Source organism: Stegostoma tigrinum, chromosome 3, assembly GCF_030684315.1.
Source record: "Stegostoma tigrinum isolate sSteTig4 chromosome 3, sSteTig4.hap1, whole genome shotgun sequence".
Taxonomy (NCBI): Eukaryota; Metazoa; Chordata; class Chondrichthyes; order Orectolobiformes; family Stegostomatidae; genus Stegostoma; species Stegostoma tigrinum.
In genome coordinates, this window is record NC_081356.1 from 30,156,845 (window position 1) to 30,172,206 (window position 15,362).

The following is a 15,362-nucleotide window of genomic DNA, read 5'->3' on the forward strand; positions in this document are numbered from 1 at the left end:
CAAAAATTATGGAACCAAATACAATGGTCAAGATCTAAGATTAATTATGGAATTACAAATTCTAAATGTGGTTGCATTTGACGCATTTAGAATCAAACTGTTCATATGTAGCAAGACAAATGTCAATATAGTAATAATGGTAGGTTCCTAAATTCTGGACTTACCTCTATGACTCTTATGTCATCAGAGTTGCATGCATACAGTTTGCATCTTCCACAAAGTAACTGGCAACTGACATCTGGTCTCTCTCTATTTGGAACACTATCAACTACTTCTCTCCTCCTCTTTTCATTTAATTGAATGGTATTAATCTGGGAAGAAAGAATTGTATAGTTTAGCCTCTTGCAAAGGTTAATCAGCAACCCCAAATACATTACCACTGTATTGTTCGTTTGTTAACATGTTTACATCATTTTTAAGTCAAATAAGAAAGTGAAATGAATTGTGGCATGGAGCCAGGTGAATCTCTCAACTACCTTCAGAAATAGCCACACAACTAAAAACCCACAATAAAGTGTGTGAGCATAGGAAGTAGGAGGAGTAGTGTTATGACTCCAACTAATGATAATATTCGATAAGCTAGAGAGCATAGTGAAACCTGGCTTGACAGGAACCAGAGTAGGCCGTTCATCCCACTATTCATGAGCTCATGGTTGATGAAATGCTTCAATGCCTTTTACCCACCCATCCCCATAACCCTGTGTATGGCACTGGTAATCATAAATCTATCAAAGACTGAGCTTCCACAGCCTTCTAGGGTAGAGAATTCCAAAGGTCACAATCTTCTGCGTAAGACAATTCTTCCTCATTTCAGACCTAAATGGCACTCTCTTATTTTTAAATTGTGGCTCTTGCTTCTAGACTGTTCAAACAGGGGGAACATCTTATCTACATCTATCTTGTATTTTGTATGATTCAATGAGACCACTTTTCATTCTTCTCAAGTCCTAGAGAATACAGATCTGGTTCCTTCCTCCTAAGGCCCACCGGGAACCCTTGATAAATCTAAAGGTGGGACCTGAATGGGAGGAGGCAGTATTTTTGGTGGCCACCGGAGCGGCACAGTCATCCCTAAGTTTTATACCTACTGGTGTTAAATTGACTAACGAGTATCTCAGGGTTTCCGGAGTAAAAGGCGAAGGATTCCCAGTGCCTATTTTTGAGCCAACCCTAGTTACAAACGATGATAAGGAAGTACGGATACAAAGGGATATACACGTTAGCTAATCAGGTATGTGCAGGCTGCCCGACTTGCCAAAAGATCAATAAGAAAGTAACGAGAGGGGGGCCAAGAGGTGGAAGAAACCCTGGGGGTAAGACCTTTTCAGAGAATACAGGTAGACTACACAGAATTACCCCCAGTAGAGAAGCAAAAGTACTTATTAGTCCTAATGGATCATCTAACTGGGTGGGTGGAGGCATTTCCAATATCCTCGGCCACCTCGAAGGGAGTAGCGAAAACTCTTTTAGAACTATAATTCCTCGATTTATGGAGTGGTGGAAAGTATAGATTCCGACCAAGGTAGCCATTTTACCTCTAAGATCTTACAAGAAGTAATGGCAGGATTAGAGATCTCTCAGGAATTCCACACTCCTTAGCACCCACCTTCCTCTGGACAGGTAGAGCAAATGAATCAAACCTTAAAGAAGCAACTATCTAAGCTAGTCCTAGAGACTCGATTACCATGGACAAAATGTTTACTTATCGCTTTGCTACGCATTAGGACTGTGCCTAGATGTGATATTGGCCTCTCTCCTTATGAAATGTTGTTTGGATTACCTTTCTTGGGTGGAAAAGGGGAATTACCAACTGTAGAGTTCAATGATAAATTTTTAAAGAACTATATTGTGGCGCTCGGTTCCTCTTTGTCTGTCCTCAGGAAGAAGGGTCTTGTTGACCCAGACACCTCCACTAGAGTTCGCAGTACATCGGATACGACTGGGTGATTGGGTCCTGATCAAAACCGGGAAAGATACCAAACTGCACCCAAGCTGGGAGAGACCGTTCCTAACCCTCCTGACTACTGAAACAGCCGTCCGAACTGCTGAAAAAGGGTGGAGTCATCACACTTGTGTTAATGGTCCGGTGGACGCTCCTTCCTCTCTGGCCGAGTGGCAAGTTCATCCTACAGACAACCCGCTGAAAGTCAAGCTGAGCAAAAAGAATGAACTGAACTGATAGGAGACACTATCAAGTATTGGTTAAAATTTTTGAATTGTAAGTGTTGCGCTAACCCACGCGTCCCGGGTATTTAAAGAGTTAGGGAATAGACAGACGGGTTGGGAAGCTGAAATGAGCAGTCAGCTTTATATTGTCACGATAATATTGGCGCTAGTTGCCAAGGGGGGTGGGAAAAATCATTTTACCGCTTTATGTCAGAATTATGCTAGAGAAACGGGGCATACTGACTGTTGGGTATGCGCTGCGATCCTACACCATGGAGAATCCGGAATCCCCCTCACGGTAGTACCATTTACCAATAGAGAGGTGTACGATGTACAACAATTTTTGACTTGGGCTCACATGATACCAGATGGAGATCTGACAGGGGTAATTATAACTTCGCGGGATGGTTCCCACGACCGGCTTCAAAAACCCCGGGTGCAATCAATGGCCTTAGGGTTTCCCCACCGAAAGGAGCAATCAATACCACTTCATTCTGTAATCAGAATGACAGCGCACCCTTTCAGTTAGGAACCTCAATTTTGTGTCTCCACCAGCCAAGCCACTGGCACAACCATACCCCGAATATTGAACGGAACATATTGGATATGTGGCTAAAAGGCCTATCCCTTTATCCCTGGGGAAAAGTACATTTGTGTGACCGAATGCATAGGAGTGCATGCATGTTATGATGTTGATCAAACACTGCCTCAAAGCCAGAAAGGCTGGAGTGGCTGCTGCTACCTCGCCTACCTAATTCCCCATCTGAGGCTGTTAGATAAAACCCCAGAAATAACTCAGAATGAGCAGGGAGGGAAGCAGACACCCCAAGAAGTAACCGAAGGGGAATTGCTTCTTCTGGACTTTGATACCTATGTATGGGACTGCCCGAGCAGGAAGAGAAATACAAAAGTTGGCGGCTTCCCTGGAGAAGTTGGCCAACAATACTGCCGAGGCATTGGCCGAGACCCAATTCCAAGTGGCGGCTGTAACGCCCGAAATGATTGCCACCAGGCTAATGATTCTCCAGAATAGGATGGCTCTAGATTATATTCTGGCAGAGAAAGGTGGTACCTGTGCACTAATTGGGGAAGATAGTGTTGTACATACATACCTGAGGTTTCCCCTAACATTACTGATATCTCCCAACACGTGCGAGACAAAATCGCCAAGATAAGGGAGGCCGGTAACCGATACCGGAATGAAAAAGGCTGGGAATGGGGGAATTGGGGATGAACTGGTTGGGGAAGGTGGTTGGTTAATTTGGCCATTTATGGATTATTGATATTAGTGGGTCTGGTGGTGGGGTTTAATGTCCTCAAATGGATACTGAACCGATTAATGACATCTCTAGGGGAACGAGCCCAAGTACATCACCAGATGCTTTTACAATCAGCAGATAGTATGCAACAAAGAGAAAGTCAAACAATGCTACTGGAGTTTGAAAAACGAACATCACAAAAGAATGATTTAAGGGCTTACCGTGCACAAGATTGTGAACCTCAATGCCAGCAAGCGGAAGAGGGCAGGAAATGGGAAAATTGAATTGGAAAAGGGGCTTAATTAGTGCAGAAACAACAGTTTGAGAAAAAGACAAAGGGGGAATCTTGAGAGATTAGAAATGTTGTTTCTGCAGATAATGATGAATGGTGGGTCATGCAAAAGAAGACCATTACATAAATAGTCACAAGATTTTGGAGCAGAAGTTTATTATTAACCAGAGATTAGGTTCTGCAAAGACGGCAGTTAGCACGACCACCTGCATAACTTCTCCTTTTCCAGTCTAACCAAATAAGGAAAGAATAAATAAGGGGATGGGGTTTTAGGCCGGCAGAAGAGGGAACAATAAACAAGGGCAGCCCGATAGGATGGAGAATGATAGGATAAGAGAGGACCAATGGGTCCAGGGAGGCGTGATTCTGCAACTTGTAAACTGTATAAGAATGTTTAACATGCTTTGTAATGTGTGCCTGTATAGCAGATACCCTTTCTTGCAAGATCGTACAGAATAAAATTGTCTTGTTTCCAAGGCTTTGTCTCAAGCTGAGTTTGTGAGCGGGTACTCTTTCTCACATTACTCTTCACACTACAATATTACTTTAGTGCTTACAAACAAAAGGAGGAAGAACTAGTACAATTCTAATTCTACTGGAAAACTTAACAGAATAATAGGTCCTTTAAGCAGCAACTGTTCCAATATGTAACATCCTGCAACGGCAAATTCAGTAAAATAGATTGCCTCGCACGCAATTCTGTAGTCAAGGGGGAGAGAACATCAAGAAAAAGCTCAGAAAAAGAGAAAACTCCAGCATTTTGCTGCAGCAGGAGAGGTATAGCAGCATCAACAACCTCAGCAACTACTGAAAGTTAAACGAAAATTCTGGTTCTGTGGGAGCTTGACCCCATCCCTTCATGCTGTTTCTATTGTTTCCATTTTTAAAGAGAAACCTAAAGTCACACAGGTTGTTTATTTTAATCGGCTTGGAACAGAATGTTCTTTCTCTTCGACTCAATTTGTCTTCATTTTTTAAAAAAAAAGGACAAAACACACCTCTTAAAGCCATTGTATCAGCACACAGTCTCTCAGATAAGTTATCCAATTTAAATGCAGTTAGGAACCTGTAGTGTCCAGGATTGGATCTCACTGTCACCCTGTAATTTCAAAATTACAACAAGCCTCCAGCTAATGCAGAGTGCTGAGAGGATTGTTAGTGAAGAAATTTTGAAAGGGTTAAGTGGATTGTTAGGCCTTCTAACTGCCTGTTTCTGTCCAATATATTGTGTGCAATTTGACTGAAAATATTTGATGACTCAAATGACAGTTACAGTACAATCTTAATCTGGATATCAGGATAGTGGAACATAGCAACTTTCACACATGACATGCCTACACAGGAGATCTGGGTGGAACAGAGTATTGCAACTTGAACAAGAATTAGATTCTGAAGCCTGTAGCAATAATAACTGTAAGCCCATTGTTACCTTTTCGACTAAGGCTGCCTGTCCCAACTGCTGCACTTCACAAATAGCTTTGTACATCATCTCCTCTTGTAAAAAATGATGCATGTCTTTCTCAACCTGCTCTCTTTTGCTGGTAATAAGAATGCACTTGCTATTTTGTGCTCTTCCACGACCTGTAACAGCAACAATTCAATTACATTGTAATTGAACATAGACTTGAACAGAACTGTCATTTCAGAATCACCACTAAGTGAACGTCATATACAGTTTTATTTTGTACAGATTAGCAGAAGAGAACATACCACATATATTCTGTGAACGGTAACATTAATGGAGATTAGTAGATGTACCAGACTTTGTCCATTGTTCTCTATGTTGTCATTTGATTTGATAAGAACAATTATCATACTGTTCAACTGCATGAAAACGTGAACTAACAACTGCAGAGTAGCATCTCTACATTTAGCAAGTTAAATTCCAGAGACAACCACAATCGCATGCATCACTAAGCTCTCTTATCATCATATAGAATTTACAGGAAATAACATTTGTTCTATGCCAGTTTTTATTGTCCACATGCATCTCCTTCATCTTGCTCTACCAACACATTTTGTACCTTTCTCCCGCATGTGTATTGAACCTTTAAATACATTGGTGCTTTTCACCTCAGTGATGCTGTTCGCTTGTGAGTCCCACATTCTCACTCCTGTCTGGGTCAAAGTCGTTTCACCTGAATCCCTTAATTATGATTCCTTAAAGATGGTTCTTTACCAATGGGGAAAGCATTCGCTTTCTAGATGCTTCAGTCCATCTACTCTTAATAAAGATCTTTGCTCGGGCTCTCCCTAAGCTTTCTCTTTTGGAAAAATGAGCCTCAATCTGAGGATATCACAGAAATATTCATTTATTTAGCTAATTTTCATGAGATGCTCTGCAGTTAATTATTTTGAGTAAGTTTGTCAGCTAAGATGGTGGCCAGTTTTCTCTCTCACCATCTCAAAAGCCAGTGAGTGATACAACTTTCAAGTTTATTAAGTTCCAAGGGCTTTGGTTGGATGGGAGGAAAATGAGGACACACAGGACTTCTGAGGGCGAAAGCAACAGAATCAGGGCATCCATTCTCACAGCAACACCATCACTGAGCAAAGCTGAAGCTTAGCATAGCTTTGTCAAGATTCATCTTATTGGGTTTTAGTCATTGTCTCCCAATTAAAATGAGAGCATTTAATTTTAAGCAGTTAGGAAATCAAAAGCCACCATTGGCATCATCAATTCATTACATTGTCTTACATATAAATAAATAGTTTTATCATTTGCTCTAATTGGTTGTCATTTATATTCAAAATTGACATTTCAGTGTTTAGCTGGATGGATGGCTACTTGTCCAGGCAGCCTGATTAAATTGTCAATTCAGGCTAGAACAGTATCTCAGTGATGCAAATGTCACTGCATTGAACTGAAGTAATTCTCATCTTTTTATCCTGAGTAGTGGTTTAGATTAACTATTACTGAAGTAGTTGGTGCCAGCTTGAAGCATGAAGATTAAACCTTAAAGTTTCAGGCTAAACCAAGTGTCCAGGTTGCACAATGCATGGTACAAATATGGTCTATTCAGAAACTGTGGAAGAACTAGTTCACCCTTGCTTTAAATTTTGCCCCAGATAAGAATCTTGCTCAATTAATGTGTAACTGTTGCCAAGATCTTTCAGTGGCAAGGGTATTAAATTTTCATTCTCACCACTTCAAGAGTAAAACAGACTGACTGCCTGACTTAACAAACAACTCAGTTTTCTTTGCATTTATTTTGGCGTTATGGAGTTTCCAAAACCACGTAACACTGAAATGTGATAACAAGGTGTAGAGCTGGATGAACACAGCAGGCCAAGCAGCATCAGAGCAGCCTGAAGGCTGACATTTCGGGCCTAGACCCTTCTTCCTGTTCCTCTGATGCTGCTTGGCCTGCTGTGTTCATCCAGCTCTACACCATCCTATTTCAGTAGGAAATGCAGATGCTGGAGAATCTCTCTCTAGCACTGAACTGTGTTGTTTAGATGTAAACATTACCTTTGAGTGATGCATTGTATGACCTCCATTATTCTGTAACAAACATAGGACAATAGATCAGTTAATCATATCTTACTTTGTCAATGACCTTACCTCTTGTTTGAATCATCTTTATAACATTACCCACATACTCGTACAATAGTACGAGGTTACACTGAGCTATGTCAATTCCCTCATCAGCAACAGATGTTGCTACAAGGATTTTGGTTCCATTGTTGCCTTTAAATGAAGTCAGTACTTCTTTTTGCAAGGGCAGAGTCATTCCTGTAAAACACAATTTGTGCATTAACAAAAATTATCTTTAATATAAGAAAACATTTACAGTAGTGCATCACTATGATCTCTGCAAACCTCCTCCAAGATGTTTGCATTTTTCCAGTTCAGGCTTTTGCAATCAGATTTTCCTAACTCCATCGCTGGCAGCTGACTAGGCCTATTTCAGGAACCTCCTCCCTCTATGTCTCTTATTTGAAATGTTCAACAAAACTAACCTTTCTGAACAAGTGTTTAGTCACTTGTCCAATTCTTATGTGGCTTGGTGTCAAATTTTGTTTGATGATACTCTAATGTATCTTCAGGGTTATGCTACCATGTTATTGTTCAACTTGTTTAGATTGTCAACTTTTCAAACCCACACAAACTATTATCCAAAGGTTAACTCCAAAAGAACACTTCCTTAGATTCAAGCTACATGGCTACAATTCCACTTGGTTTCAAATGTAACGTCTGCAGGTTGCAGGTAGCGGGTTTAAATGTGCAAGAGGGAAAACTGTTGAGTGATTTTGTACTTCGAGTGCAAATTCTTGATATGCAGCAGCTGATAAAAGATTCTATGACAAAATCTAACAATTTTACTGCTGCTATACAATAATAAAACTGCCAAGATCTGTTTCCACTAACAGGAGGATTAACAACATGATTGTACAAGATTCAATGTTATTGACTAAAGAGCCAGAGTAGCACAAGGAAACGTTTTATTTTTATGCAGCAAGTTGTGATCTGTAGTGGAAGCAGATGCAACATCCTTCAGAAAGGAATTGGATAAATACTTGAAGGTGAAAAAAAATCACAAAGCTATGCTAAAAGAACAAAAGAGAATGGAAATAATTGATTAGCCCAAGCATAGGCTCCATGGGTGAAATGTCCCTTAGCGTTTTATCATCTCCACATGTCTGTTCCAACGTTCAGCTTCCAGTTTCTACAAGTCACCCTCCTAAACACAGACTGTACCACAGACAAACCAAATCAATGTTCCGAAGCATCCATGATGCAAGCTGTGAGACTCTAGATGATTGGTAGCCAAGATTGATTCAGTAAGCTTTTTCCTGGCCCAGCTGCAGCTCCAACATATTTCAAATCTATTTGAATCAGGTAGGGCTTCAGCCCAGGTCTTTTGGTTCAGAGTTAGGGATGCTATCACTTTTACTCAAGAACCCCAAGCTGCATCTCCAAAATATTACAACATGCTTCCACAGAATGTGTAACATCTGCCCATTTACATCCTTCCTTATCAGGGCCCAAACACACCTTCCAGGTGAAACAGTATTTTGCTTACATTCCACTCAATTTAGTTTACTGCAATAGCTGGTCAGTGTGGTCTCTTCTACAAAGGGTAGACTGGTGACTGCTTCGCAGAACACCTACAATCTGTCTGCAATAAAAGACCCTGAGCTTCCAATTGCTTGCCACTTCAACACACCACCCTGTTCTCAGGCCAACATCTCTGCCTCAGGCTTGTTGCAGTGCTTCTGTGAAACACAAGCGGGAAGAACAGCATCTCAATTTCCAATTGGGAACTGTACAGCCTTCTGGACTCAGTGTTGGAGTTCAGCAATTTTAGGGCTTCAGTACCTGCTCCTATGTCCTTACACCAATCCCCACACACCAGGCCTTGTTATCACATGGTACATACAACTCATTGTTAGCCAATAATAGTCCGCTCTAGCTGCTATTCATTCTCCTAGGCTGACCGTTAGCACTCATTTTTGTGTCCAACTGTTCTCTCTTCAGGATCTATCCTCACCCACCATTTACTCCTCATCCCCTCCTCCTCCACATCTTTTGCACTAAAATTTTTTTTTCTAGCTGCCATCAGTTCTAAAGAAGGGTTACTGGACCCAAAACATTAACTCCAATTTCTCTCCGCAGATGCTGCCAGATCTGCTGCGTTTTAACAACATTTTCTGTTTTTGGTTCTGATTTCCAGCATCCACAGTTCTTTTGTTTTTTTTTAAATGGTGGAATTCTTCAGTGGGATAGAAAGTGAAGTAGTCCAGTCCAAAACTATGGTCCTAAATCTAAACAAAGGAAATTCTGAAGGTATGAGGACTAAGTTCACTGTAATAGACTGGGTAACTTTGTGATAAGGCATAACAGTGGATAGGCAATAGTTAATATTTAAGGAATGAATACAAGCATTACAATAGTTGTACATTCCTTCCAGGTGAAACAACCACCAGGAAAAGTCAACAAACCCATGGTTAACAAAAGTGGTTAAGGATAGCATCAGATCCAAAGAGTCATAGGAATAGCAAATGTCATCCCCTTGTTCAAGAAGGGGAGTAGAGACAACCTTGGTAATTGTAGACTAGTGAGCCTTACTTCGTTTGTGGGTAAAGTGTTGCAGAGGATTATAAGAGATAAGATTTATAATCATCTAAAAAGGAATAATTTGATTAAGGATAGTCAACACGGTTTTCTGAAGGGTAGGTCATGCCTCACAAACCTTATTGAGTTATTTGAGAAGGTGACCAAACAGGTGGATGAGGGTAAAGCGGTTGATGTGGTGTATATGGATTTCAGTAAAGCATTTGATAAGGTTCTCCATGGTAGGCTTTTGCAGAAAATACGGAGGCATGGGATTGACGGTGATTTAGTGGTTTGGATCAGAAATTGGCTAGCAGTAAGAAGACAGAGGGTGGTGGTTGATAGGAAATGTTCGTCCTGCAGTTCAGTTACTAGTGGTGTACCGCAAGGATCTGTTTTGGGGTCACTGCTATTTGTCATTTTTATAAATGACCTGGATGAGGGCATAGAGGATGGGTTAGTAAATTTGTGGATGACACTAAAGTCAGTGGAGTTGTGGATAGTGTGGATGGAGATTGCAGGTTACAGAGGGACATAGATGAGCTGCAGAGATGGGCTGAGAGGTGGCAAATGGAGTTTAATGCGGAAAAGTGTGAGGTGATTCACTTTGGAAGGAGTAACAGGAATACAGAGTACTGGGCTAATGGTAAGATTCTTGGTAGTGTAGATGAGCAGAGAGATCTCGATGTCCATGTGCATAGATCCCTGAAAGTTGCCACCCAGGTTGATAAGATTGTTAAGAAGGTGTATGGGGTGTTAGGTTTTATTGGTAGAGGGATTGAGTTTTGGAACCATGAGGTCATGTTGCAGCTGTACAAAACTCTGGTGTGGTGCACTTGGAGTATTGCGTACAGTTCTGGTCACTGCATTATAGGAAGGATGTGGAAGCATTGGAAAGGGTGCAGAGGAGATTTACCAGGATGGAGGGAAGGTCTTATAAGGAAAGACTGAGGGACTTGATGCTGTTTTCATTAGAGAGAAGATGATTAAGAGGCAACTTAATAGAGACATACAAGATGATCAGAGGATTAGATAGGGTGGACAGTGAGAGCCTTTTTCCTCGGATGGTGATGGCTAGCACCAGGGAACATAGCTTTTCATTGAGGGGTGATAGATATAGGACAGATGTCAGAGGTAGGTTCTATACTCAGAGAGTAGTAAGGATGTGGAATGCCCTGCCTGCAACAGAGTAGACTCGCCAACTTTTAAGGGCATTTAAATGGTCATTGGATAAACATATGGATGATAATGGAATAGTGTAGGTTAGGTGGGTTTCAGATTGGTTTCACAGGTTGGCGCAACATTGAAGGCTGAAGGGCCTGTACTGCGCTGTAATGTTCTATGTTCTATATATAAAAGCTGCTTGATAAAGTAGAAAGCCTGAGAACTGGAGCAGTTTAGAATTCAGCAAAAGAAGGGAAAAATGCACTATAAGGATAAACTTGGAAGGAACGTGAAAGTGGACAGTAGGAGTTTCTGCAAGTATATAAAACAAAGAAAAGGTTATTGAAGGCGACTTTAAGTCCCTTTCAGTTTGAAACTGAAGAATTGATAATGAAAAACAGCACAGCAAGGGTGGCTCAGTGGTCAGCACTGCTACCTCACAGCACCAGCGACCTGGGTTCGATTCCCACCTCAGGCAATTGCCTGTGTAGAGTTAGCTTCCTTTGGGTGCTCTGGCATCCTCCTATTGTCCAAAGATATGCAGATTAGGTGGACTGGCCATGCTAAATTGCCCATTGTGTCCACAGAATTGCAGGTTAGGTAGGTTAGCCAATGAGAAGTGTGGGGGTACTGGGATATTTGGGGGGGAGGGTCAAGAGTGGATCTGCATGGGTTTATGTGCCTGATTCCACACTGTGGAGATTCTATGAGTTAAACAACTACTTTTGTTCTGCGTTCATAGAAGACACAAAACAAAGGTTCTTTTGGGAAGGAGGAATTGGAGCAAATTAATATTAGTTTTTAAAAAAAATTGTTGGTAAATCCCAGGCACATAAAAGTAGGTGGCATTGGAAGTAGTGGTCACTTTGATTGTCATCATCAAAAATTCCCTCAGGACTGAAATGGTTTCAGCAGATTGGAGGGTGGCTGTTAAGTGCCGTATCTTAGTGACAGTCCACCATACTTACATAAATACCGAACAGTAACAAATGTAAACCCACTGTTTAAAAAAGGAGAAAGGGATAAAAACAAGAAATGCAGACTGCTAGTCTAACAAGAGTAGTATCAAAAAATGCTGGGGTCCATTGTAGACATATGATACTGGAATATTTAAAAATACTTAGTCAACATAAATTTATGAAAGAGAAATAATTTTTGACAAACCTGAAATTTTTTTGAGGATATAACTAGTAGAATAGATGAGGGAAGAAGCAGTGGATGTGCTGGACTGGAATTTTTAAAACACCCAGATAAAATCCCACATAAGAGGTTATTGTGCAAAATCAAAGCACATGGGATCAGTGGTAACATACTGGCATAAATTGAGAACTGGTCAGCAGACAGGATATAGAGGATTAAAGGAGTTATTTTCAGAGGGGAAGCTGGTGACAATGGGGTAGTGCAGGGATGAAAACTTACAACCCAGCCATTCAGAATATATTCCCTCATCCAAATTGTTGATACAAGAAGTATAATATTTCCAAATTTGCTGATGACACAAAACTAAGAGTGAGAATGGTGAGGATGATGTAAAGAAGCTTCACGGTAATTTAGACAAGTTGAGAGAGTGAACAAAACATGGAAGATGCAATACAACATGGATTAATGTGAACTTGTCCAATTTGTTGGGAGAAACAAAATGGCAGGTATGAATTAAAACAGATTGCAAAAAGTTGATGTACAAAAGGGATCTGGTGCCATTTGTTCACTGAAAGCAAGCATGCAAGGCCAGCAAGCAGTTAAGAAGCCAAGGTTTATGTTGGTGCATCATTGCAAGTGGGTCCGAGTACAGAAGCAAGGAAATCTCACTGCAGCCGTACAGAGCCTTTCTCAGACGACATCTAGAATATTGGGTGCAGTTTTTGGTCTCCTTATCAAAGATATACAATGTTCCCTCTAAGTGTGCAGCTGCTCAGAAGTTGTGTTCATACCAATACAATGATTGTCACGCTCTGGCATTACTGCCATGTCTAGACCTTGGAGTGCAACAGACAAAGACATTAAGAGCAATGAGGCTAGTCACACAGTGAGTGCAGCACAGGTTCTCCTGATTGGCTCCTGAGATGGCATGTTTGTTGTGTAAGAGATTGGGTTGACTGACGTATATTTACTGGAGTTTGGGAGAATAAGAGGGGGTCTTAGTGAAATGAGTAAAAGTCTGACAAGGCTGGGTGGATTGGATGCAGGGATTGCTTTGGCTGGTGAGTCCAGAATGAGGGGTCATAGTCTCAGAACATATGATAGGACATTTTGGACGGAGGTAAGGAGAAATTTCTTCATTCAGAGAAGGTGGAGAGGTTGTGGAATTCTCTGTCAAAGGAAGCTGTGAAGGCTAAGTCACAATATATTTAAGAAAGGAATAGATATAGAGTTCTCAAAGCTAAAGTTGTTAAGGGGTATGAGGAGCGTGCAGAAATATGGCATTGAGACAGAAATCATGCACGATCACATTAAATGACAGAGCAGACTTGATGGGCTAAATGGCTCATTCCTGCTCCTGTTTTTATTTCCTGCGATAACGTAGTTGCTACATATCTCTGCTGCTGAATTATGCTATAGAGGGTCATCTCCATCTCTGTCTCTGCTCCCAAAAGTAAATCCTTGTTTGTCCCTATCCTCTTTCCTTCCCTTTACAAAGCAGGTGTCTCCACAGTCTCTTGTGCTCTTCATGAAGCTATTGTTCCCATTCACTGTTGTGCTGTTTAGGGAGTTGTTCTTCCTGTGCTCTCTCCCTATGAAGCTGTTGTCTACATGCCCGCTCTCCTCTTCGTGAAGCTGATGTCCCTGATCTCTCTCTCATGCTGTTTCATGCTTTGAATAAAGGGGCACAACCTAAAATTACTGCTGGGCTGTAAAGAACTGATGTGTGGAGGCATTTCTTACACAAAGTGGAGTGGAAATCTCGATGCTGTCCTATCCAAAAAGCTATTGTGGCTCAATTCAAAACTTTGAAACAAGTTAACAGTTTTATGCTCGCCAAAATATTTTAAGGCTTGAGAACCAATGTTGACAAATGGAATTAAGCTATCAATCAGGTACATCACAAAAACAGATTTTATGATTGTTATTACATTACTGTTTGTGCAAACTTACAATGGGCAAATTGACTGCAAAATTTCTTACATTGCAACAGTGACTACACTTCAAAAATACTTCATTGGCTGTAAAGCACTGACGTTGTGAAACACGTTTTATAATTTAAGTTTTTCTTTATCTGAATGGCACAGAATGCTCCTGATTTTTGAATCAACTACCCCAGGTCCTATATTTAGACAGGATGTATAGAAGTCAAATAGCAAAATGTATTCTTGGCATTTAACCTTTGCACTGATTATTTACCTATTATTTTCATTTTTAAAAAATTATTGGGTGTAAATTTAAAAATACTTTTGAGACAACCAACATGTTTAACTTCAACTGAAGTAGAAGAGTGCTCAGTGTCCAAGCTGTAAGCACGACAGAACCACACGGTACAGGAACGGTTCATCTTACCTCAGCAGGCAGTGCCTTATTCTTTCCACACAGACCTGTACATTTCTTCTTTTATGAGTATTTACTCTATTACCTTTGAAAGTTACTGCTGATTCTATTTCCACTAGTATAAGAGGCAAGAGATCACTTAAACTCTGGACCTAATTCTGTGCTTAGTCTCATCAAAATCTTCATAGTTCATCACTCTTAATTGAATGCAGTTTTGTTATATGTTAAATGGTTATAATATAATAAGATATCACCTGTATTTTTGGATCTTCCCAACAAGATTTCAGGTTGTAAGAATGCCAATGCCTCACACTCTAATAGCCACTTCCTCAAAGCCTGCATAGAAAGGAAAGTAACATGTACTTTTAAATTGTTCATCCAGCTCTACACCTTGTTATCTCAGATTCTCCAGCATCTGCAGTTCCTAATAACTCTCAAGTAAAGACTATCCTCTTCAAACATCAGGATCTAATTTAAATGCATTTTACAAGTGGCAGTATGTGATTTCACACAAGTCATATTTAATCTGCGAAGCAAACATAAGAACAAGAGGAACAGGCTGTTTAGAGTCTTGATCCTGTTCCATAGTTTAATTAGTTCACAGCTCACCTCTGTTTGAACTCTCATCTATCTGCCTCAGCTAGATTACTTTGACAAACAAAAGTAATATAACTAATGAAGGGATTTGATCCTTTAGTTCCCTTTCACATAACGGACGTGAATGAACCCTCACATATTTGATAAAGAGCATAGCTGATAGTTTGAGTGAGGTATGAACTGCTTTTCAGAGCAAAGTAAACTGAGATGAGATTTGCTAAAGTAATTTGAAATCATACCGTATTCATATAAAGGAAATACATAGAAATTCTTTTTGATGGCTGAAAGTTTTATAACCAGAGTTCATGGATTTAAGGTAAGATAAAATGACCAAAGGTTCATCTTA

The 15,362-nt window shown here is 40.5% G+C and overlaps 1 protein-coding gene across 2 annotated transcripts in view; it reads right to left on the reverse strand.

The window, feature by feature from the left end:
- The window catches only part of rigi (RNA sensor RIG-I), a 61,736-nt gene that overhangs the window by 5,518 nt on the left and 40,856 nt on the right, over positions 1-15,362 (reverse strand). The window contains exons 14-17 of one of the 2 annotated variants that reach the window (XM_048526418.2): positions 14,674-14,755; positions 7,283-7,453; positions 5,147-5,298; positions 165-311 (exon numbers count right to left, since the gene is read on the reverse strand). In XM_048526418.2, coding sequence (XP_048382375.2) covers positions 165-311; positions 5,147-5,298; positions 7,283-7,453; positions 14,674-14,755 — 552 coding nt within the window. Of the gene's footprint in view, positions 1-164; positions 312-5,146; positions 5,299-7,189; positions 7,454-14,673; positions 14,756-15,362 lie in introns of those variants that run through there. The other variant, XR_007247100.2, reaches the window with a different exon arrangement.